Below are 26,856 nucleotides of genomic sequence, written 5' to 3'. Positions count from 1 at the left end.
AGAGCTCAAATTATGGGGTTTATGCCAGTTACATTTATTTATTTATTATTTATTTTTGGCTGTGTTGGGTCTTCGTTGCTGGGCGCGGGCTTTCTCTAGTTGCAGAGAGCGGGGGCTACTCTTCATTGCGGTGCACGGGCTTCTCATTGAGATGGCTTCTCATTGCGGAGCATGGGCTCTAGGCGTGCGGGCTTCAATAGTTGTGGCTCGCAGGCTCTAGAGCACAGACTCAGTAGTTGTGGCGCATGAGCTTAGTTGCTCCACGGCATGTGGGATCTTCCCGGACCAGGGATGGAACCCGTGTCTCCTGCATTGGCAGGCTGATTCTTAACCACTGCGCCACCAGGAAAGTCCCCAGTTACATATTGATATAAGGATCCTGCATATCTCAAACACCCTAATGTTTGTAACATCAAATACCAATGGTAAATTATATAAAGTTATCATCAATAAACTTATTTTATGATAAAAAAAATCTTAAAGGGATAGCCATGAAAAAGAACTACAGTATATAGAAACTGAAGGGTCTTCATTGTAAGCATATAGTTTTCTCATTTAAAAAACAATGGTAGTTTTGTGGTGTTAATCCTCTACTTTTATCTTTTGCCTTCTTGGATTATATTTTCTAAGAGAATTTTATCTACCAGTTAGCTGATGGATTAGATTTTATGAGGACTATTGAAATAGCAGCCATCCTCTCAACCATTTTTCTGTTACTTGCAGACTTCTGATTTTTCTTTTGCAAAGTATTTTATTTCTATTAAAATTCCAAAGTGACTTTTTGGGCTACAGTCTTAAAAAGATATATTTTGATCACCAAATGCTTACTAATGTCACACCAGTGCCTCAAGCAGATGAATGAAATGGACTGCAGAAACAATATTTTTGTTTCCTTATTTTATTTTACTTTATTTTATTTTTCCCTGAGGTACTAAACTATTGCTTTAGAAGTTCTGAAGTAATGAAGGGAAAAACAGAATAAAGGCCTGAAAAGAAAATAATCAGTTAAATAAAAAATTTCTATGAGTATATTAGTTCTAGTCCAATCTTTTTTGTTCATTATATGTAAGAATTTATTTGTTGACAAATAAAAGCAATACTTGCATAAATTTTAATATCAGTTTAGAAAAACTGACTTTATTCAAATTGAGATTGAACATATGCATTTCAGTAATAGTTAAGGGTTAGGAAAAGAAACTTGAAGTTGTCAAAAAGCTTAAATTAAATTGTTCAACTTCTAAACAAACATTGCAAATATTTTGTGGTATGGATAGAATCAGTTTATTAAACAGATAAATGGAACAGTATCTTTATTTTTGGTATCTGGGTAAAAGCTTCAATCTTGTGGATTTTTTCAATTTAAGCCCTTGCTTCTGGACATCATAACTGTATTTATGTGGAATGCTTTTCCAGAGAGCCTCTTTAAAACCCACTTGCAAATACAAGAGCAGGGAAACCATAACTGCCATGTTATCTGACCATAATGATAGGGATAGATTTCCAATTGCAGCCATGAGTTAAAAGAAACACTCTAACTGTGAGGACTCCAAGATGTTTTTCCCTGATGTTTGCCTAACATCACAGATCAGAAGGACAGAATTTGCTAGTCTTTAAGAACAAGTGGTAGATGTGGGAGTTTAAGCCCTGGTTTTGTACCCAATAAGGATCAGACATATACATATTAGTAAACTCTCATTATTTTTGGACAGCAGAAGCACAGTGAAACAGAGATTGCATGAAATTAAATGTAGAAAGAGTAAAGGAATTTCTGATTACAATGTGAGTATCTCTTTCCTCTGCTTTGATTTTTGGGAAATTGTGTCATGCTTCTTGTATGTTTTAGACAGACTATTGCACTGTGACGTTAAAATGGAAACTTTATATTATAGATTCACATGAAGTATTATGATTTACTGTGAAAGTAAAGATAAAAGGACTTTTGAAATAAAGCAGAAAACTATGTTATACCTTATTTTATAAAATTTTAGGACATATCTTTTTTTTTAAATATATGTGAAAGCACTTTAAATATGAAAAGTAACCTACTACTATTAATAATAATAGTAATAACAATAACAACAATAATACTTAATATTAGCAGTAGTATGTTCTACCCTATAAAATAATCTTCCAGTTTCAGGAGTAGTATGAGGGTAAGTTGAGTCCCCAGAGAGTAATATACTACTTATTTAAAGAAGAAAAAAAAACTTTCAAAAAATGCTGAAAAACATTTCATTTATTACTCTCTGTTTCTCTAGCATTAATGGTAACCTAGGGTTCTTAAAGATTTTTGTGCCTCCCCAAGTATTCAACTCACTACTAGAAGACTCTCTTCTTCCTTTTCTTTCTTTCTTCCTTTCTTTCTCCCTTCCTTCCTTCCTTCCTTTCTTTCTTTCTTTCTCCCTTCCTTCCTTCCTTCCTTCCCCTCTCCCTCCCTCCCTCCCCCTTCCCTCCCCCTTCCCTCCCCCCTTCCCTCCCCCTTCCCTCCCCCCTTCCCTCCCTCTCTTTCTCTCTTTCTCCCTTCCTTCCTCCTTTCCTTCCTTGCTTCCTTCCTTCCTTCCTCCCTCCCTCCTTCCTTCTCTCTCTCTCTTTCTCTCTCTCTCTTTCTCCCTTCCTTCCTTCTTTCCTTCCTTGCTTCCTTCCTTCCTTCCTTCCTTCCTCCCTCCCTCCTTCCTTCTCTCTCTCTCTTTCTCTCTCTCTCTTTCTCCCTTCCTTCCTTCTTTCCTTCCTTGCTTCCTTCCTTCCTTCCTCCCTCCCTTCCTTCCTCCCTCCTTCCTTCCCTCTCTCTTTCTCTCTCTCTCTTTCTCTCTTTCCCTCTTTCTTTCCTTCTTTCTTTCTTTTTTTTAATTCAAACAGAAAGTCACAAAAATTATAATCATCCTCATCAGTTCACTCAGTCCCATGTAATTAATTTTTTTTATCTTGATCTTTTGTTAGCACTTTTATGAATTCATCAGTTTTCCATTAGAGTTCTGAAAATGCTTGTTCATTCAGGTCAGCAGTATAGTCAGTTACCAGAAACCTGTACTTGTCAGAGTCTTTTCCATGAATTCCTTGAAGATGAAACTCTTTTATAGGAACATTTTTGCAAAAGCATCAGAGTACACCCAGAACTGTCTGTAAATGACAAAAGACTTAAAAATGACCACGGTTAAAGATTTGATGAAAGTTCATAATAATGCAATTGACAAGGAAATTTAGTTATTTCTGAGATATACATTTTAAAGTAATAACTATAATTATGACTTATAACATTATACCAGAACATATAAGATTTTTAGAAATTTCAGGTAATGTCTGAAACATTTATATTAACATATTTCCATATAAATAACCCAAAGAAAGTTTAGTATTAGTTGTTTTTTTTGTTTATTTGTTTTCTTATACTGCAGGTTCTAATTAGTCATCAATTTTATACACATCAGTGTATACACGTCAATACCAATCGCCCAATTCAGCACACCACCATCCCCACCCCACCGTGGTTTTCCCCCCTTGGTGTCCATACGTTTGTTCTCTACATCTGTGTCTCAACTTCTGCCCTGCAAACCGGTTCATCTGTACCATTTTTCTAGGTTCCACATACATGCGTTAATATACGATATTTGTTTTTCTCTTTCTGACTTACTTCACTCTGTATGACAGTCTCTAGATCCATCCACGTGTCAACAAATGACTCAATTTCGTTCCTTTTTATGGCTGAGTAATATTCCATCGTATATATGTACCACAACTTCTTTATCCATTTGTCTGTCGATAGGCATTTAGGTTGCTTCCATGACCTGGCTATTGTAAATAGCGCTGCAATGAACATTGGGGTGCATGTGTCTTTTTGAATTATGGTTTTCTCTGGGTATATGCCCAGTAGTGGGATTGCTGGGTGATATGGTAATTCTATTTTTAGTTTTTTAAGGAACCTCCATACTGTTCTCCATAGTGGCTGTATCAATTTACATTCCCACCAACAGTGCAAGAGGGTTCCCTTTTCTCCACACCCTCTCCAGCATTTGTTGTTTGTAGATTTTCTGATGATGCCCATTCTAACTGGTGTGAGGTGATACCTCAGTGTAGTTTTGATTTGCATTTCTCTAATAATTAGTGATGTTGAGCAGCTTTTCATGTGCTTCTTGGCCATCTGTATGTCTTCTTTGGAGAAATGTCTATTTAGGTCTTCTGCCCATTTTTGGATTGGGTTGTTTGTTTCTTTAATATTGAGCTGCATGAGCTGTTTATACATTTTGGAGATTAATCCTTTGTCCGTTGATATGTTTGCAAATATTTTCTCCCATTCTGAGGGTTGTCTTTTCGTTTTGTTTATGGTTTCCTTTGCTGTGCAAAAGCTTTTAAGTTTCATTAGGTCCCATTTGTTTATTTTTGTGTTTATTTCCATTACTCTAGGAGGTGGATGAAAAAAGATCTTGCTGTGATTTATGTCAAAGAGTGTTCTTCCTATGTTTTCCTCTAAGAGTTTTATAGTGTCTGGTCTTACATTTGGGTCTCGAATCCATTTTGAATTTATTTTTGTGTATGGTGTTAGGGAGTGTTCTAATTTCATTCTTTTACATGTAGCTGTCCAGTTTTCCCAGCACCACTTATTGAAGAGACTGTCTTTTCTCCATTGTATATCCTGGCCTCCTTTGTCATAGATTAGTTGACCGTAGGTGCGTGGGTTTATCTCTGGGCTTTCTTTCTTGTTCCATTGATCTATGTTTCTGTTTGTGCCAGTACCATATTGTCTTGATTCCTGTAGCTTTAGAGTAGGGAGTCTGAAGTCAGGGAGTCTGATTCCTCCAGCTCTGTTTTTTTCCCTCAAGACTGCTTTGGCTATTTGGGGTCTTTTGTGTCTCCGTACAAATTTTAAGATTTTTTGTTCTAGTTCCATAAAAAATGCCATTGGTAATTTCATAGAGATTGCATTGAATCTGCAGATTGCTTTGGGTAGTATAGTCATTTTCACAATATTGATTCTTCCAATCCAAGAACACGGTATATCTCTCCATCTGTTGGTATCATCTTTAATTTCTTTCATCAGTGTCTTATAGTTTTCTGCATACAGGTCTCTTGTCTCCCTAGGTAAGTTTATTCCTAGGTATTTTATTCTTTTTGTTGCAACGGTATATGGGAGTGTTTCCTTAATTTCACTTTCAGATTTTTCATCATTAGTGTATAAGAATGCAAGAGATTTCTGTGCATTAATTTTGTATCCTGCAACTTTACCAAATTCATTGATTAGCTCTAGTAGTTTTCTGGTGGCATCTTTAGGATTCTCTATGTATAGTATCATGTCATCTGCAAACAGTGACAGTTTTACTTCTTCTTTTCCAATTTGTATTCCTTTCATTTCTTTTTCTTCTCTGATTGCCGTGGCTAGGACTTCCAAAACTATGTTGAATAATAGTAGTGAGAGTGGGCAACCTTGTCTTGTTCCTGATCTTAGAGGAAATGCTTTCAGTTTTTCACCATTGAGAATGATGTTTGCTGTGGGTTTGTCATATATGGCCTTTATTATGTTGAGGTAGGTTCCCTCTATGCCCACTTTCTGGAGAGTTTTGATCATAAATAGGTGTTGAATTTTGTCAAAAGCTTTTTCTGCATCTATTGAGATGATCATACGGTTTTTATTCTTCAGTTTGTTACTATGGTGTATCACATTGATTGATTTGCGTATATTGAAGAATCGTTGCATCCCTGGGATAAATCCCAATTGATCATGGTGTATGATCCTTTTAATGTGTTGCTGGATTCTGTTTGCTAGTATTTTGTTCAGGATTTTTGCATCTATATTCATCAGTGATATTGGTCTGTAGTTTTCTTTTTTTGTGATATCTTTGTCTGGTTTTGGTATCAGGGTGATGGTGGCCTCATAGAATGAGTTTGGGAGTGTTCCTTCCTCTGCAATATTTTGGAAGAGTTTGAGAAGGATGGGTGTTAGCTCTTCTCTAAATATTTGATAGAATTCACCTGTGAAGCCATCTGGTCCTGGACTTTTGTTTGTTGGAAGATTTTTAATCACAGTTTCAATTTCATTATTTGTGATTGGTCTGTTCATATTTTCTATTTCTTCCTGGTTCAGTCTTGGGAGGTTATACCTTTCTAAGAATTTGTCCATTTCTTCCAGGTTGTCCATTTTATTGGCCTAGAGTTGCTTATAGTAGTCTCTTAGGATGTTTTGTATTTCTGCAGTGTCTGTTGTATCTTCTTTTTCATTTCTAATGTTATTGATTTGAGTCCTCTCCCTTTTTCTTGATGAGTCTGGCTAGTGGTTTGTCAGTTTTGTTTATCTTCTCAAAGAACCAGCTTTTAGTTTTATTGATCTTTGCTATTTTTTTCTTTGTTTCTATTTCATTTATTTCTGCTCTTATCTTTATGATTTCTTTCCTTATGCTAACTTTGCATTTTGCTTGTTCTTCTTTCTTTAGTTCCTTTAGGTGTAAGGTTAGATTGTTTGAGTTTTTTCTTGTTTCTTGAGGTAGGCTTGTATAGCTATAAACTTCCCTCTTAGAACTGCTTTTGCTGCATCCCACAGGTTTTGGATCGTCGTGTTTTCATTGTCATTTGTCTCTAGGTATTTTTTTATTTCCTCTTTGATTTCTTCAGTGATCTCTTGGTTATTTAGTAACGTATTGTTTAGCCTCCATGTGTTTGTGTTTTTTTACGTTTTTTTCCCTGTATGCATTTCTAATCTCATAGTGTTGTGGTCAGAAAAGACGCTTGATATGATTACAATTTTGTTAAATTTACTGTGGCTTGATTTGTGACCCAAGATGTGATCTATCCTGGAGAATGTTCCATGCACAATTGAGAAGAAAGTGTAATCTGCTGTTTTTGGATGGAATGTCCTATAAATATCAATTAAATCTATCTGGTTTATTGTGTCGTTTAAAGCTTCTGTTTCCGTATTTATTTTCATTTTGGATGATCTGTCCATTGGTGTAAGTGAGGTGTTAAAGTCCCCCACTATTATTGTGTTATTGTCGATTTCCTCTTTTATAGCTGTTAGCAGTTGCCTTATATTGAGGTGCTCCTATGTTGGGTGCATATATATTTTTAATTGTTATATCTTCTTCTTGGATTGGCCCCTTGATCATTATGTAGTGTCCTTCCTTGTCTCTTGTAACATTCTTTATTTTAAAATCTATTTTATCTCATATGTGTATAGCTACTCCAGCTTTCTTTTGATTTCCATTTGCATGGAATATCTTTTTCCATCCCCTCACTTTCAGTCTGCATGTGTCCCTAGGTCTGAAGTGGGTCTCTTGTAAACAGCATATAGATGGGTCTTGTTTTTGTATCCATTCAGCAAGCCTGTGTCTGTTGGTTGGAGCATTTAATCCTTTCACGTTTAAGGTAATTATCGATATGTATGTTCCTATGACCATTTTCTTAATCGTTTTGGGTTTTTTTTGTAGGTCCTTTTCTTCTCTTGTGCTTCCCACTTAGAGAAGTTCCTTTAGCATTTGTTGTAGAGCTGGTTTGGTGGTGCTGAATTCTCTTAGCTTTTGCTTGTCTGTAAAGCTTTTGATTTCTCCATCGAATCTGAATGAGATCCTTGCTGGGTAGAGTAATCTTGGTTGTAGGTTCTTCCTTTTCATCACTTTAAGTCTATCATGCCACTCCCTTCTGGCTTGTAGAGTTTCTGCTGAGAAATCAGCTGTTAACCGTAAGGGAGTTCCCTTGTATGTTATTTGCCATTTTTCCCTTGTTGCTTTCAATAATTTTTCTTCGTCTTTAATTTTTGCCAATTTGATTACTATGTGTCTTGGCGTGTTTCTTCTTGGGTTTATCCTGTATGGGATTCTCTGTGCTTCCTGGACTTGGGTGGCTATTTCCTTTCCCATGTTAGGGGAGTTTTCGACTATAATCTCTTCAGATATTTTCTGTGGTCCATTCTCTCTCTCTTCTCCTTCTGGGACCCCTATAATGCGAATGTTGTTGCGTTAATGTTGTCCCAGAGGTCTCTTAGGCTGTCCTCATTTCTTTTCATTCTTTTTTCTTTATTCTGTTCTGCAGCAGTGTATTCCACCATTCTGTCTTCCAGGTCACTTATCCGTTCTTCTGCCTCAGTTATTCTGCTATGGATTCCTTCTAGTGTAGTTTTCATTTCAGTTATTGTATTGTTCATCTCTGTTTGTTTGTTCTTTAATTCTTCTAGGTCTTTGTTATACATTTCTTGCATCTTCTCGATCTTTGCCTCCATTCTTTTTCCAAGGTCCTGGATCATCTTCACTATCATTATTCTGAATTGTTTTTCTGGAATTTTGCCAATCTCCACTTCATTTAGTTGATTTTCTGGTGTTTTATCTTGTTCCTTCATCTGGTAGATAGCCCTCTGCCTTTTCATCTTGTCTATCTTTCTGTGAATGTGGTTTTTGTTCCACAGGCTGCAGGATTGTGGCTCTTCTTCTCTTTTTCATGTATTTCTGATCTGATCTTTTTGATTTTTTCCTTCTGCTAACTTTGGGTTTGTTTTGTTCTTCTTTCTCTAATTGCTTTAGGTGTAAGGTTAGGTTGTTTATTTGAGATTTTTCTTGTTCTTGAGGTAGGGTGTATTGCTATAAACTTCCCTCTTAGCACTGCTTTTGCTGCATCCCATAGGTTTTAGGTTATTGTGTTTTCATTGGCATTTGTTTCTAGGTATTTTTTGATTTCCTCTTTGAGTTCTTCAGTGATCTCTTCGTTATTTAGTAGTGTATTGTTTAGCCTCCGTGTGTTTGTATGTTTTTACGGTTTTTTCCTCTAATTGATATCTAGTCTCATAGCGTTCTGGTCCGAAAAGATACTTGATACGATTTCAATTTTCTTAAATTTACCAAGGCTTGATTTGTGACCCAAGATATATTCTATCCTGAGAATGTTCCATGAGCACTTGAGAAGAAAGTGTATTCTGTTGTTTTTGGATGGAATGTCCTATAAATATCAGTTAAGTCCTTCTTGTTTAATGTATTATTAAAGCTTGTGTTTTCTTATTCATTTTCATTTTGAATGATCTGTCCATTGGTGAATGTGGGGTGTTATAGTCCCCTAGTATTATTGTGTTACTGTCGAGTTCCCCTTTTATGGCTGTTAGCATTTGCCTTATGTATTGAAGTGCGTGTATGTTGGGTGCATAAATATTTACAATTGTTATATCTTCTTCTTGGATTGATCCCTTGATCATTTTAAGAAAGATCTTAAAGATTATTTTAATTTAGTTGTATCTTAGTACTTTTTTTTTTAAGGCAATGTAATAAAAATATATGAGCAGTTATTTGATCCCAACTTCCTGATAAGTTTTGATCAATAGTTTCAATTTTGAAATATCTAAAGGGGGCAAATACATGTATTAATATTTCTTTCATTTATCATTGAAAAAAAGCTGATTGAGAACCTATTAATAAGAATGGATTGATTACCTGCTCTAATGCCAGTCATTCTTTTAGGACCTGAGAATACATCATTTGCTCTCAGGGGACTCATAAAATAGTAGAAAGATTAATAAAATAGACAAAGTATCAGACAGTATTAATATTTATGCAGAGAATTATAATTGGTTGATATGCAGAGTTATAACAGGGTGATAAGAAAGAGAATATGTGAATTGCTTCTTTATACTGGAAAATCAGAGAGCCTCTCTTCAAATGTAACATTTAGTATCTTTAATATTTAAGAAAAATAGTTTCATAGAGTTCATATCAAACTTTTTGTTTTAATGAAGTTTGCTTAGAGTATATTTTGAGTCCATGTTTAAGGTAACCTTTTCCTGTCCATTGAGGTTTTTTAAATTGTCCCTGACTGCCTTCCGTGTTTAAGAATTGTTGTTTACATGAAAGTTAAATAATCCCAAAGCATGTTATCTTTAAAAGTGCTTTTAAGATGTATATGGACTTGAAACTTCCTTAATAACTGTCTGAGAGACTTCCTATTGATTTGTAAGTTTTATTTCTACGTTTTAACTCACTTTTGTGCTTCTTAATTTAAATGTGATTAGACAGAATATGAAGAAATCTTTTTTTTTAAGAAATCTTAATTTTAATAAGGGAAATATTTTGTTAGAGTTTACAGATGATAAATTATTGGGTCTTTAGCTAAGTTATCAGTCAGTGAATGACTTATGAATTTCATAAGTTTTGAGCATAAGTTGAGTTTAGCATTTGTGAGTCTGTTCTCAAGGTAATAGGCAAGGAGAGGATTTCTAGTGAACATTCTGGGAGCAACATCTAAGAATTAAAAACAAACAGGATTCCAGAGCATGGTGAAAGTAGTTGAGAGGGTGAGAATAAGGAGAGAATTTCATGCAAGGAATTTAATTTTGATGAAATCCAATTTATCATTTATTTTTTCTATTATGTTTTGTACTTTTGCTGTCATATCTAATAAGTCTTCCTAATTCCAAGTCATGAAGATATTCTCCTATGTTTTCTTCTGAAAGTTTTATAATTTTATACTGTAATTAGGTCTGTGATCTACTTTGAGTTAATTTTTATAAAAGGTGTGAGGTTTAGGTGAGGTTCATTTGTTTTGCATATGGATGACCAGTTGCTCCCACACCAATTATTGTAAAGACTGTTCTTTCCTTATTGCTTCTGTTGCACCTTTATCAAAAATCAAATGGCAATATCTGTGTTAGTTCTCTTTCTGTACTCTATTCTGTTTCATTGATCTGAGTGTCCCTTTGTAAATACTGTGCTTTATTGGTTTTTTTTTACAATTTATATTAACTTATTCAAAGGAAACGTTTATATTCTTAAGGTTGAGAAGGATTCTTAAGACCCAGAAAGCAAAAAAAATTAGGGAAAAGATTAATGAATTTGATAATTACAAAATGTAAAATTTCTTGACCTATTCTATTAACAGTGGTAAAATATAAGAAACAGACTGAGAGAAGATCTTTGCCAGGGCATAATATATGAGGGTTAAAATCTAGAATATAAAAAGAACTACTATTAATAAGAAAAAAGCAAACAAATTACACAATAGAAAGCCATGCAAAAGAAAGAGCAGTCAGTTAACAGGAAAAGAAATAAAGATGGCCAACACATTTTTAAAAAGATTCCTAGTCTTCCAGGTAATCAGAGGAAATAGGTAAAACTTTTAAAGTTTTATAACATTAAATATTGGCCAGGATATAGGAAAATGGGAATTCTCCTACACTGTTGGTGGGGGTATAAATAGGTACAAGTGAAGGACACTTGGCAGTATGTATTAAAATAATAAAAAAGTACATTCTCTATAATCCCAGCAGTACTATAAAAACACTCAACATATATGCAGGGAGATCAGTATCAGAATATACATGCAGCAATGCTTATAATAAAATTTGGAGGAATCTAAATGCCCCTCATTAGGGGAATGACTAAATTGTAATATTTTTATATTAGAATGCTATATATTACTGTTTATAAGAAGACAGGTTAAGTTTCTCTTTATGGGCCTGAAAACTTCCTGACACTCATTATATAAGCAATATTTTTTTCCTTCTTTCACAGAAGAAACGTAGAATTAAATTGTAACATTGGCAATTTACAGCAAGATTTGTGTGCTGTTTTCAAGAAAATGGATACTCCTGTGAGAAGTCTTTGTTCATAAAAACATGTTTTTCTGTTGTTTAATGTATCTATTGGGCTGGCCAAAAAGTTCGTTCGAGTTTGTCTGTAAGATGGTACAGAACAACATGAACGAACTTTCTGGCCAACCCAATATTAGAAAATAAGAGGGAAGCACCCCTTAGTGCCTCAAAGGAAATAAGAAAATTAAGACTGAATGTCACCTGGGTTCCAAGTTTCTGCCATGGGAAAGAAATCAATACTGTACTATCTTGACTATTGTAATTGTAAAGTAATTTTTAAGATCGTTTTTCAGCACATATAATATGTTGTTTCAATGTCTTCTCTCTTACATACTTAATTTTTGATGTTCTATTAACCTTACTATTGTTCCTCTGTATGTAATGTGTCATTTTGCTCTGGCTGCTCTTAAGATTTTTTATCTTTCGATGTCAGAGTTTGATTATAAGTGTAAAGGAGTGATTTCCTTTGTGTTTTCCTACTTGAGTAACTTCTTGGATCTATAAATTGATGTTTTCCACCAAATTTGGGATGCTTTTTGCCATAATTGCGGCAAATATTTTTTCTGTGTTTTTCACTCCTCTGCAGGGATTTCAGTTACATGTACGTTGGACTTGTTTAAATTGACCCACAGATCTCTTTGGTTCCTTCTTCTTTTTTGTTTTTTCTCTTTTGTTTTTCAGATTTGGTAATTTCTATTGATATATCTATATCACTGATATAGTGCACTGATAGTTTCTTTCACTTTCTTCAAGTTGCTGTTGAGCACACCAAGCAAATTTTGTTTCAGTTATTGTACTTTTTATCTCTAGAATTGTCTCTTTATAGTGTCCACTTTTCAGTTCTCATTCCTCTATTAAGTCACTGATAACATAGTTTCCTTTAATTCATTGAACACATTTTAGTTTAGTTTTTCCACTATATTTATAGCAGATGCTTTGATGTTCTGTCTGCTAAATCTAACATGTAGGTCCACTTGGTGACATTTTCTATTGACTGCTTTTTATCCTAAGAAGGGGTCACAGTCCTTTTTCTTTGATTGTCTAGTAATTTTTGGATGAAACCCAGACATTTCAGGTAATATTTTATAGCAACTCAAGTCTTTTCTCATGTTCTTCTGAGGAACATTGGTTTTTTTTTCTAGTAGGCAGGTAACTTGCCTAGATTCCAACTTCATAGTTTGTTTCCTTGGTGGTATGCATTGGATATCTGTTCTTATAGTTTCCCTTTGCTGGTTTTTTTAGCTTGGCTTTTGTAAGCCTTCCCTCTGCCTGCCAAATTTGGCAGTCAGCCAAGCATTTGGGGGAGATATGGAGCTTATTTCTGTGGATTCCTTTTTCCTAGGGATTTTCATGAATTTTCCAGTTATTCTGACAGGTTTTGGCTTTGTATACTTAACATTTCAAGCCTGTTCAGCTTCAGTTTTCTGCCACTTAAGCTATACACAGTTGTAGAGTGCACTCAGTTTAGCAAACCTTCAGACGCATAGCTCTGGTTCTTTATAGCTCAATCTTTCTAATATATTTCTTTCTGTTTTCTGTCTGTGTTTTTGACGGACCCCCTGGAATCTTCCCCATGCTTGCATAGTTTTGCTGTCAGCTAGGGGTTTTGGCTATTTATGCTCTCAATTGTTTCCAGGATTTCCTCCTTTAAATTTCTAACTGTTTTCCCAGCTCTGAATTCTAATCTCTGGCACCTTTAGTCACTTCTATAGTCATGAAACTTGGGCCAGTAAACCACAAACTTAATTCATACCCTTCTTATTGCAGTTCTTTTAAAACTAAATGTTCCTCCAGCCTCTATTTTTTGGACACTTTCCAGTGTCTTTAAATACTATTTAAAATTTTTTATTTAATATTTGTCAAGTGTAAAGTATAAATTATTGTAGTGTGATTTCTCAAACTGGTTTGATAGGAGGCCCAACTCTGAAGCATCCACCTTGTTTGTTCATTTGGAAGAACATTGCTGTCATCTCCTAGTCATCAGAGTCCATATATTGATACTTTTCTTCAACCATAATTCCCCCACCACCTTGGGGTCTGCTGTGTGGGCTTTTGAAATTCTTTCCAGATCTAATGCCCTGAACACCAGCTAATCCCATTCAGTGTGTCAAAGAGACAAAAAGGGCAATCGGGCAAATTTCAACAAAATGTTCCTCTGATTGAACAATAAAAACCAATTAGTCATTTAAAAAAAAATTTTAATGTTTGTTATTTAAGGGGTTCACATGATCAGTTGCATCTCCCCCATTACTGGAAGTTGTAGGGCCTTGAATAACCACAAACTTGCAATTCTTACCCTTCTTGTTGCAGTTCTTCTAACATTAAATTCTCCTCCAGCTTGTGTCTGCTTTTTGGATGCTTTCCAGTGTCTTTACATAGTTATGTTTTAAAAATTTTACCTAATATTTTGTAGTTGTTACCTGTGGGAGTTCACAGTATCACTTCTGTAGTACTAGAAGTTGCAAGGCCTTGAAAAGCTATAGTTAGCTAATTTTAAGAAAAAGATCATTGAATACCCTAGTTTATCACTTGACTGTGAAGGACAAGTGCCGTATATATGAAAGAACTGTTGCCCCTATCAAGTTCTCACAAATGTTATTTATCTTGTGTTTGAACAGTCTATAGCTCTGTTTTAGGCCAGTTAATGTCAACATCAACTACCTGCTATTATTTGCTAACATTTGGTTGAATCTCTTTATTTTAATACTTAGTTGGTTATTTGGTATTGTGAAAGTCAGTATCTAGTAATTCTTCAGAAATTTAACAATTTAACTTCAGCCCTTATATCTTGCCCTGTAAAGAGACATGGGTATAGGACCAAATGGTGCCAGTTGGCCCATGCCCTACGCTTCAGGGAGCTTCATTGTTGGTGATTATTTAATGGCAAATGTATGTAGGGAAATGAGATAAGGTCTCATAAGAAATGCAGCTGTATGTTTTATATCATTTTCTAAGAGACATTTTCCAACAGTTATGATAGTTGTTATTTACTTATAGATTCTCACTGGTGGCAAGTTGGTTTCACGAGCCAGGACATGTTCATTGTTCAACCCAAGCTTTTGGTTTATATGGCAATTCTCTTTTCCCAAAGAGCTGAGTGAGATATTGTCATTGAATGATCATAAGTATTTTTACTGCATATTAAAAAAAGATTATTGGAATGGGAGAAAATATTTGCAAATGATATGACAGGCAAGGGCTTAATCTCCAAAATATATAAACAGCTCATACAACTCAACAACAAAAAAATAAACAACCCAATCAAAAAATGGGCAGAAGACCTTACTAGACATTTCTCCAAAGAAGACCTACAGATGGCCAGTAGGCACTTGAAAAGATGCCCAACATCACTAATTATTAGAGAAACGCAAATCAAAACTACAATGAGGTATCACCTCATACCAGTCAGAATGGCCATCATCAAAATATCTACAAACAGTAAATGCTGGCGAGGGTGTGGAGGAAAGGGAACACTTTTGCACTGTTGGTGGAAATGTAAATTGATACAGTCACTATGGAGAACAGTATGGAGGTTCCTTAAAAAACTAAAAATAGAACTACCATACAACCCAGCAATCCCACTACTGGGCATATACCCTGAGAAAACCATAATTCAAAAAGAGTCATGTACCACAATGTTCATTGCAGCTCTATTTACAATAGTCAGGACATGGAAGCAACCTAAGTGTCCATTGACAGATGAATGGATAAAGAAGATGTGGCACATATATACAATGGAATATTACTCAGCCTTAAAAAGAAACGAAATTGAACTATTTGTAGTGAGGTGGATGGACCTAGAGTCTGTCATACAGAGTGAAATAAGTCAGAAAGAGAAAAACAAATACCGTATGCTAACACATATATATGGAATCTAAAAAAAAAAAAAAGTTTCTGAAGAACCTAGGGGCAGGACAGGAATAAAGATGCAGACCTACTAGAGAATGGACTTGAGGACACGGGGAGGGAGAAGGGTAAGCTGGTTCGAAGTGAGAGAGTGAGTGGCGTGGACTTATATATACTACCAAATGTAAAATCAATAGCTAGTGGGAAGCAGCCGCATAGCACAGGGAGATCAGCTCTGTGCTTTGTGACCACCTAGAGGGGCGGGATAAGGAGGGTGGGAGGGAGGGAGACGCAAGAGGGAAGAGATATGGGGATATATGTATAACTGATTCACTTTGTTATACAGCAGAAACTAACACACCATTGTAAAGCAATTATACTCTAATAAAGACGTTAAAAAAAAAAAAACAACTCCAATGAGGTACCACCTCACACTGGTCAGAATGGGCATCATTAAAATGTCTACAAATAACAAATGCTGGAGAGGGTGTGGAGAAAAGGGAAGCCTACAACACTGTTGGTGGGAATGTAAGTTGGTACAGCCCCTATGGAAAACAGTATGGAGGTTCCTCAGAAAGCTGAAAATAGAGTTACCATATGATCCAGCAATCCCACTCCTGGGAGTATACCTGGACAAAACTATAGTTCCGAAAGATACGTGCACCCCTATATTCATAGCAGCACTGTTCACAATAGCCAAAACATGGAAACAACCTAAATGTCCATCGACAGGTGAATGGATAAAGATGTGGTACGTGTATACAATGGAATACTACTCAACCATAAAAAATAACGAAATAATGCCATTTGCAGCAACATGGGTACAACTAGAGATTATCACACTAAGTGAAGTAAGTCAGAAAGAGAAAGACAAATACCATATGATATCACTTATATGTGAAATCTAAAATATGGCACAAATAAGTTTATCTACAAAACAAAAACCGACTCATAGATATAGAGAACAGACTTGTGGTTGCCAAGGGTGAGATGGGGAAGGAGAGGGATGGACTGGGAGTTTGGGGTTGGTAGATGCAAACTATTACATTTAGAATGGATAAACAACAAGGTCCTACTGTATAGCATGGGGAACTATATTCAATATCCTGTGATAAACCATAATGGAAAAGAATATGAAAGAATGTCTATGTGTGTATAACTGAGTCACTTTGCTGCACAGCAGAGATTGGCACAGCATTGTAAATCACGTATACTTCAATAAAAAATAAATAAAAAGATTATTTATGAATTTAGAAATCTTCAATAAAGAAAATATTTTATTGCACAGGTACAGTTACTAGCAAAGAAAATTATCTACTCATATTTAAACCTGCTAGTGAATTCAAAGAATGACTTGGCTCTGGCTCATATTCTCAATATTCCTGATAGAGGACTTGGAAGAGAAGCCTTCACTCATTTGAAACATGCTGCTCGAGAGAAACAGATGTCTATCTTTTTGGTATGGACATGTTACATTTTCAATATTTATTTTAAAGACTCTCTGAACAGTGGATCCATGTACCTTAATATAGAATTCTTGTAACTATGATAGAGCAACTTTTAAACTGTGAATATGTGTTCTATGTCATGTATTTGAAAATCCGTGGTAGTTTTGTTTTTTACTATATCCTTCAAAGTTCATGAGGGAGAATTTCTCTAAAGCTCTGTTTCCCTACATGTGTTCTGCGGAGTGCTAGCCCTGTTAGATTCTCCTTGAATAAATTATTTTCAGAGGCAAAAGTTCCTGTTCAATGCTCTTTGAATAAATGTTTCCAAGGGCAAAAAGTTGGAAATCGTGTATACTCTTACTGGATATGTGTAATGCATGTATACTTCTTCCAAGAAGTCCTACCATAAAGAAATCTGCTTAAGTTAACCTTGTTATTTAACCTGTCGTTTCCTAAGTTATTTAACCATGGAACTTTCCCCAGATTATTTAAATTTCATAGATTTTTCCTTTCTTAGGATATGCTTTGGAAAATACAGCTTTAGAACATTTTGTCTTTGATGGAGATGGCCTAATGTATAGCCATCATATTATATATGTATTTTTATCATTGTAAAGGCAAGACCTTTTGAACTACACATGATCAAATGATCCTAAAATGTGAAAGCTAGATGGGGCTTAGTGAATCTAGTCTAAATCTTTATTTTACAAATAAAGAAGCTAAGGCTTGGAAGAGTTGAATTAATTGTTCAACTTTGAATAAATCAACACAATTGACACAGAAAAATTCCTTTGTTCCATATAACAATTCCAGTGGCCAGTAGTCAGTCTATTTAAGAATATATTTATTTTTTATAGAATATCACTGTCTAATTCTTTATAGACAGTGATATACTCTTTTTTTTTTGGCCATGCTGTGCGGCTTGCGGGATCGTAGTCCAGGGATCGAACCGGAGCCCCCTGCAGTGGAAGCGCAGAGTCCTGACCACTGGACCGCCAGGGAATTCCCAACAATGATATACTCTTATGAACATATTCTTACGCCCTTAATTGTCCCTGCCTTGGCTCCTCAGTCTCAATCTCCACCTGTGTTGCCATCACCCTTGCTGGCATGAATTCTACGTGACAGTTGTTTCTTTGATTATTTGCTTCTGAATGAAAATGTGGCATGAGTTATAAAAAGTGCTTCTCTTTACCTGTGTACCTAGAAATATGTAAATGTGCCTAGCTTCATAAAATAAGGTGTAGTTTTAACTTACTAAATCATTAAACATAACCAAATTATTTGTTTTAATTCATAGGTGGCTACATCATTTATTAGAACAATAGAGCTTGGAGGGAAAGGATATGCACCATCACCATCTGATCCTCTAAGGACACATATAAAAGGATTGTCTAATTTTATTAATTTCATTGACAAATTAGATGAAATTCTTGGAGAAATACCAAATCCAAGGTATGACAAATGTGTGTTATTAGTCTGTCTTTAAAACTTCACAGAATCAGAGGTAGATTAAAAATTAAGAGCTATTGAAATGACCAAGCATCAGACTAAACTAGGAAGAAGAAACAAAATATCTAGATGAGGGAGGGATAAATTAGGAGTTTGGGATTAGCAGATACAAACTACTATATATAAAGTAGGTAAACAACAATGTCCTACTATATAGCACAGGGAACTATATTCAATATCCTGTGATAAACTATAATGGAAAAGAATCGCTTTACTGTACTCCAGAAACTAACACGACATTGTTAATCAACTATACTTCAATTAATAAATATCTAGATTAATAAATTATAATCACATGACCTTTCCCCCTAAATTTCTGCTTATCTGTGATTCTAAAATTTTTGCCAAAGTCAAATGGCATGTTCAAATTAAATTTGACTAGAGAAGAGGGCTTACCATTCACTTTTTTTCTGGAAGAAATAGATTTTTGAGGATTGGGAATGACTGAATAGATAATTTCTTTAAACTTTTTATTTAGCAATAAAGGAAACTCATACCAAGAATGAGTCAGGAAATTGATAAAAAATATGATGAATTTTATATTCTATTTTCTGCTAGGTTTTTTTTTCATTTTCTTATGCATAAATTTTTGATTCATTTGGAATTTGTTTTTAAATGATATTGGAATTAAGAGGTGTTTTTAATCAGATAGACTCATTTATAATACTGGTATATTTTATGGTGAGTTAATTTTAGATTAATTTGTGGAGGCAGAAGTGGGTTGTATATGCTAGCAATCATGGGAGATCATTGTCAGTTTGGTGGGTATGCCATAGCATAGTACTAATAAAAATAGCTGGTATTTATTGAACACTTACTATGTGTCAGACATTACACTGAACTCTTTATTGGGATTATCATTTGATCATTAAAAAAACCTTACATTGTAGTTGCTAGATAAATACTCAGTTTAGAGAGCAAGAAACTGAAGCACTGGTGTAACTTACCTTAGTCACATTGTTAGTAAGTAGCAGAGTTGGGATCTGAATTCATTTCTGACCCAGGAACCCATTCTCTTAATCGCTATATCTTATTCTATGAAACGTCTTTCCATTTTAAGATTCCAAGAAGAATTTTTTTCAGGATTTTATTCTGAATTGTTTCCTTCTGTCTTCTTATGTGGATATCTATTACAACGAAGTGAATTTGGAAGAGGGTTTGAATATGACTTATAGTCAACATCAGTGACATCTGAACTTCTAAATAATATATTGGCCAGCCATTTCTTCTGAGATAGCAGATAATTAATTTTAAAGAATACTGTATTTTTAGCAAAGCAAAATAGATATATTTTGTTGAAGTCAAATGGTACTATAGACTTATAGTAATAAAATCCTCAGAGGAATTGACTTTCAATATTTTTATGTGTTTATTTCTGTATTTACCTCATTTAAATGAAATTTTTATGCAGCTATTTTTAAAATTTTTATTGAACTATAGTTGATTTACAGTATCATGTTAGTGTCAGGTATACAGCATAGTGATTCAGTATTTCTGCAGTTTATATTACATTATAGGTTATTATAAGATATTGGGTATAATTCCCTGTGCTATACAGTAAATCCTTGTTGCTTATCTATTTTATGTATAGTAGTTTGTATCTATTAATCCTGTACTCCTAATTTATCCCTCCCCCCCTCCCCTTTGGTAACCATAAACTAGTTTTCTATGTCTGTGAGTCTGTTTCTGTTTTGTGTATATGTTTATTTGTCTTTATTTTTTTAGATTGCACATATGAGTGATATCATTTAGTATTTGTCTTTCTCTGTCTGACTTACTTCACTAAGCATAATATTCTCTGTGTCTATCCACATTGTTGCAAATGGCAATATTTCATTCTTAGCTGTTCGATTAAGCACTACGGTTGCTTCCATGTCTTGGCTATTGTAAATAGTGCTTCTCTGAATATTGGGGTGCATATATCTTTCCGAATTAGTGTTTTCATTTTTTCCAGATACATACCCAGGAGTAGAATTGTCGGATCATATGGTAGTTCTATTTTTAGTTTTTTTTTTTTTTTTTAAATTCTAACAAACCATTTTAATTATTCCATTTGGAAGTGATTTCTTTCTTTTTTTTTTTTTTAAGAAATTCACGTTATTTATTTATTTATTTATTTATTTATTTATTTATGACTGTGTTGGGTCTTCGTTTCTGTGCGAGGGCCTTCTCCAGCTGCGGCAAGTGGGGACCACTCTTCATCGCGGTGCGCGGGCCTCTCACCATCGCGGCCTCTCTTGCTGCGGAGCACAGGCTCCAGACGCGCAGGCTCAGCAATTGTGGCTCACGGGCCCAGTTGCTCCGTGGCATGTGGGATCTTCCCAGACCAGGGCTCGAACCCGTGTCCCCTGCATTGGCAGGCAGATTCTCAACCACTGCACCACCAGGGAAGCCCCTATTTTTAGTTTTTTAAGGAACCTCCATACTGTCTTCCATGGTGGCCGCACCAGTTTACATTCCCAGCAACAGTGTTTGAGATTCCCTTATCTCCACATCCTCTCCAACACTTGTTATTTGTAGACTTTTTGATGATAGCCATTCTGACAGGTGTGAGGTGATACCTTATTGTGGTTTTGATTTGCATTTCTCTAATAATTAGCGATGTTGAGCATCTTTTCATGTGCGTGTTAGGCATCTGTATGTCTTGTTTGGGAAAATGTCTATTCAAGTCTTCTGCCCAATTTTTGATTGGTTGATTTGTTTTTTGATACTGAGTTATATGAGCTGTCTGTATCTTGAATATTAAGCCCTTGTTGGTCTATGCAGCTAATTTTGAGTTTCAATTTTAGACATTATTTATTAACTTCCTACCATGGAAGATGAGGATTTGCCACCCACTCACCAACCTCCCAATACTCCTCTTTTCCTCTCCCCCTCCTACCACACACACAGACACATACACACACTTCTCTTCTTCTCTCCTTCTAATATAGTTATACCACAGTATCAGGTTAAATCATATTTTAGAGTTTACATTATTATAACTCTGTAATTATTGCCTACAGCTAAGCTATGTTATATACTGTTATTATACTTCCTTTCTTGTATACATTTTTGGTTTTTTCTAGAGTCAATGATTATCTACTTTTTTCTCTTGCTTTGCTTCTTATATATTTATTATCAATTCTTTATCAAGTTTGCCAATGAAACTATACAATTTCTTCTTTTTTATTAGGTCATCTATCAGTTCTGATTTTTGCCATTGAAGACATTCCTTCTGGAGAGTCATCTATCTTCTTCATTCAGTCTGTATACTTTTGCTTGCTAGGCCTGTTTCAGAGTGTCAGCCATGAAGCTTCATCACCTTGTGAATTTTCTTTGTCTCTACCTTGTTTCCAGGATTCCATGACTTTATTTTTAATTGGTTAAACCCCTTATTTTGCTCAAGTAGCTCTCTAAAGTAAATGGGAGATAAATATCATTATTCTCACATTTGATTGTATGTGATCTTATGCTTCATTTATTTCTCCAAGGTTATTTAATTTATATGATCATTTTTTATCTGCTACCTGGATAGTCTTTGTTGTATCTAGTTGAATGTTTTTCTTTTTGTTTCTTTTGCCCTCTTTCATGTCAAAGGTGTTCCTAAAATGTAGGGTGATTCTGGACTGTTGTTTCATATTTAGGAATGAGACCCTATAAAGCTGATTAGCAGCTCTATATAGTGGACTTCATTATAGCATAGTAGCCACTTGGCTCTTCTATTGGGGATTCTCCAAATGTCAATAACTGCAGGTCTTTTCTTTGCAACTTACCCCCAAATTTCCACAGTGGCATCCTTTAATCTCTTTCTGAAAGCAGTAAGTCTGGCTAGCAGTATTCTGGGATTTGAGGTTGATGCTGAGCTGCCCAGTTCAATATGTAGACTTTTGCTCAGTCCCTCTGTTTTCAGTCATTGGTACCTATAGGTCTGGAGCCTCTCTGGCTTAGTTTCTTCAGAGTAATCCTGCTTTCCATGCTGAGGTGACAGAAGTGCACTAGCCTGATTGCTCAGAATAAGAGAGGAGATTCAGGGGTCTAAGTGTTCCTCACATAGACTGTCAACCAGCTTTCTTATTTGCAATGACACCTTCACCATAGCCTTCAGTATTGCCTTCAATTTCTGAGATTACTTCTTATTGGTGTCTCTCTTAGCAGTTAACTTATATTGTAGCTTTCTGTGTTCTGGGTAGTCAGTTATCACCTTTCCATCTGCTCTTCGTCTTTCTGTACTTTCATGATATGCCTCTGCTCTTGACTATTGTCTCCTCTCCCATTCTGTTTTTCTTTATGGATTTAAAACATTTTCCTTTTTGTCACTTTAGTGGCACTTTAGGAGGGAGCAGATATAAGTACATATATTCAATCCAATGTAATTTGTTATAATTACATTCCTTTTTGGAGGAATTTCTAGTTGGGGTAAGTTAACAGGGTAAAAGTACATCCATACATACACTTTTGTACAAAAGGATAGAAGTACGTTTTAGAGGCACCTAGGGTACACTTCAGTTCTTCAATTTAGCAGCCATCTATTTTGAATATCCTGTTTGGTCATAATGAGCAATTACTCTGTGTTCGAGGGACGATACTGAAGAAGTGGGTGTTTAAATAGTCCATCTGAGCAGTCTCTATTTTCTTCTGTAAGGTGATTTTTGCATATGTTAAGTATATATGCATTTCATGATTATAAATAGTAAAGTTATCAAAAACTTACAACATGTATTCTATTTATGTAATAATGGAAAGATGTACAGAGGAAAGGACAATTGACCTAGTTTGTGGGAGTCAGGGATAAGAGTGTCAGGAGTGTTTACCTGGATGTTTGTTAACAGTTGAGCTTAATCTTGAAGGATGAACTTGAAGGAGTTAACCAGACATGGAGAATGGTGGTGAAATGAAGTCCAGAGGGGGAGAAGGCAGGATATTTCCTATAGTATGGGTAACCTATTGGGACAATGTTTCATTGGTTATTCATTTTGTCTCATAATTTCAACTTCTACTAGTCCTTTAGCCACAGTCTATAAAGATTATAAGAAAAAACAACAAATCATCGTCTGCTTTTGTCAGTTCCTTCCTTTTATAGCTCAAATTCTTGAAAAAATACTGTCTTTTATTCCACTTCCCAATTTCTAATGATTTAAAATATCTTGAATATGTCTCATGAGGCTGTAAACTCTATGAGGGCGTTATTGATGTTCTTCACTAGTATCCCTAGCCCTAGCACAGTTTCTGGCACAGAGTAGGCACTCAATACTTATTTACTTGTCTGTGTTTAACTGACTCACACTTACTCACTTTTCCACTCTACTGAAGCTGTTCTGCAAAAGATCATTTATGATCTTCTAGTTGACATAGCCTCTGGTCTCTTTTGAGTCCTGAAGTTTGATCATTTTTTCTTTTAGAACTCTTTTTCCCATAACTTCTGATATTTTGTTTTCTTATTTTCTACTTACCTCTCTGACTGCATATATGCAAATTCTAAATCCATATTTCAGTGAAATCCAAACTCTTTCCTGAGTTTCCAAAATATATATTTATGTACCTATAGGTTGTTACGTCAAATGAAACTCAAACTTAGCATCTCCCAAACTAAATCTTCATCTTTCCCTGCGTACCTGCTTGACGGGTACCTCCTCCCAAAGTACCCAGGTTGATGAAGCCTTTCTGCCTCCAGCTGCCCAAGCAGAAATTTGGAACATATTTTTTTATTATTATTATTATTATTTTAGTACATCTTTATTGGAGTATAATTTCTTCACAATACTGTGTTAGTTTCTGTTGTACAACAAAATGAATCAGCCATATGCATACCTATATCCCCATATCCCCTCCCTCTTGAACCTCCCTCCCATCCTCCGTATCCCACCCCTCTAGGTCGTCGCAAAGCACTGAACTGATCTCCCTGTGCTATGCGGCTGCTTCCCACTAGCTATCGATTTTACATTTGGTAGTGTATATATGTCCATGCCATTCTCTCACTTCGTCCCAGCTTACCCTTCCCCCTCCCCATGTCCTCAAGTCCATTCTCTATGTCTGCATCTTTATTCCTGTTCTGCCCCTAGGTTCTTCAGAACCTTTTTTATTTTTTTAGATTCCATATATATGTGATAGCATATGGTATTTGTTTTTCTGACTTACTTCACTCTGTCTTACAGTCTCTGGGTCCATCCACCTCACTACAGATAACTCAATTTTGTTTCTTTTTACGGCTGAGTAATATTCCATTGTATATATGTGCCGCATCCATTCATCTGTCAGTGGACACTTAGGTTGCTTCCATGTGCTGGCCTTCATTCACTAAGATCCATCAATTCTTCTTACTTAACATTTTTCATATTCTTTCTTTTATCTCTATTCCTATAGCTACTATCTTATTTCCATTTTTTATGGAAAGTCTGTTTTCAGACTTTCATCCTTTCTTGCCTGGACTTTTTTTACTTATCTCCAAGTTGTTAATTCTGCCTCCAGTCTTGAGTTGCCCCATCCTGTTGTCCTCACTGCTGCCAGTGGTCTTTTCAAAGCAGCAGATGTTACTGCCATAATTAAAATCCTTCAGTGATTCCATATTAGGTACAGGATAAAAATCCAGAAACCTCAGTATGGTGTACATATTCTATACTCTCTACCTCCTGATTGTATCTCACCCTGGCCTCTGTCCCTCAACCTTAAAACTCAGAGATAAAAATGTATTTAACCCTTGTAGCTGAGTGTAAGTTTGTACTACTTGTCTTATAATAGGGTGGTGGTGGTGGTAGGGAATCACAATAATCTTTGAGTCCAAGGAATGGTCAGGGGAGGAATCCAAATCACACTTACCTCTCTGCTGCCAGCTTTTCATCAGACCATCTTAGCTATAGTATGGCTGCATTTCTACACTTTGCCAGTAGATGCCACCATAAAATACATGCTGTACTTTCACCTGAAAAACATCTTAAATTAGGAGTTTCAGGTTACATAAATCAGTTAGTACCCTGTTGTTCAAATGTTTAAAATTCTATATTTCAATTTTATTACATAACAACTATTTAGTACACACCTGCATTATATTTATTGGACTATATATTATGTATTCATAGAATGTTAAGCCTAGCTGAAATTATCCAGTCCAGAATCCTAATGTTACATTTCTCATTTAAAAATATTTCAGAATCATTTTTGATACATTTCATGTAGTACCTTTAATCACATTTAATTTTTAAAGATATAATTTATTTAGCAAATAGTTATCAAATTCTTAAAGATGGTAGGGAAAAGACAAGTCATTCTATATAGTAAAGATAGTCAGTAATTCATTAAAATATTACCCATTATTTGTATTATTGCTTATTGTTCTCTTTCAGTCACTATGTTTTGATTCAGTCTTGGGGATTTAATTGTGTTTTTCCTCACTAGCTTCATTTTTCTGTTTCTGCCCCAGAGCTTTTTTTTTTTTTTTTTTTTAATTAATAGCTGCTTTATTTATTTATTTATTTTTAGCCGTGTTGGGTCTTCGTTTCATGCGAGGGCTTTCTCTAGTTGCGGCAAGTGGGGGCCACTCTTCATCGTGTTGCGGGGGCCACTCTTCATCGCGGTGCGCGGGCCTCTCACTGTCGCGGCCCCTCCCGTTGCGGGGCACAGGCTCCAGACGCGCAGGCTCAGCAGTTGTGGCTCACGGGCCCAATTGCTCCGCCGCATGTGGGATCCTCCCATACCAGGGCTCGAACCCGTGTCCCCTGCATTAGCAGGCAGACTCTCAACCACTGTGCCACCAGGAATGTGATCCATTTAGCAGTCAGGAACTGCAGTTAACCTCTTTCTCACCTAAATTCTTCTATTAATGTTTATCCAGAGTAGTCATATCTTCTGGGATGCTTTCCTGAAGACCTCCTTCTTCTCTTACCTCCCCACTTAAATCCCCTCTGTACCTTTGGTATCTCATTGTATCAACTGATCAATCGTGACCTCTTAAAAAGAAATCTTTTATTCATTTTGTATCCCCAGTGCCTATGACAAATGTCCTGGCATCATTTGGGTTAAAACTTCAGGAGTTTCTAGGCTCTAGAGGCAAGAATTTGAATTATGCTATGTTGCTGAGCAGGTATTTGAAGAGCTGATGTTGGCTCTTGTAGTGAACGTATAGCAATAGACTAGTCATAGCACTGGTGTTTGCGGTATTTTGCTAAGGGTCAAAATGCTGAGCTTGGCAAGCAACTGAAATACAAATCTTATGAATTTTTCCTAAATACAGTTCATTCAGGGGATTATATCATCTTTAAAATTTAGAATATTTGTTCTTATAGAAGGAATGGGAAAAGAGGGCAAAGGTGACTTTTACCTTCAATAGCACTGAAAGCTTTTTTTTTCTTTTTTGTTCTTATAACTGATGCTGTGGCACTCTTTCATATTTGATTATCCTTCTGAATCTTTTCCAAAACTCTTCCATTAGAGATTACTTCCCAGAAAAAGCACATAGTGTTAACTATGTTTTCATTTTGGCTACATTTCATCCAATTATTTTCTGTGTTTTTAATTGAAAATTAAGAAAAA

At 35.5% G+C, this 26,856-nt stretch overlaps 1 protein-coding gene across 6 annotated transcripts in view; it reads left to right on the top strand.

The window, feature by feature from the left end:
* PARPBP (PARP1 binding protein) overlaps nt 1–26,856 on the top strand; it is an 80,949-nt gene that overhangs the window by 28,770 nt on the left and 25,323 nt on the right. For 3 of the 6 annotated variants that reach the window (XM_057556981.1, XM_007165786.3, XM_057556982.1), the window contains 2 exons: nt 16,680–16,850; nt 18,140–18,294. The exons of the other annotated variants lie outside the window; for them this stretch is intronic. In XM_057556981.1, the coding sequence (XP_057412964.1) occupies nt 16,680–16,850; nt 18,140–18,294 (326 nt within the window). The remainder of the gene's footprint in view (nt 1–16,679; nt 16,851–18,139; nt 18,295–26,856) is intronic. 6 annotated transcript variants of the gene reach the window in all.

This window comes from Balaenoptera acutorostrata, chromosome 11 (genome assembly GCF_949987535.1).
Source record: "Balaenoptera acutorostrata chromosome 11, mBalAcu1.1, whole genome shotgun sequence".
Taxonomy (NCBI): Eukaryota; Metazoa; Chordata; class Mammalia; order Artiodactyla; family Balaenopteridae; genus Balaenoptera; species Balaenoptera acutorostrata.
Note: the sequence above shows the minus strand (reverse complement) of the source record. Positions and strands in the feature narration are given on the sequence as shown.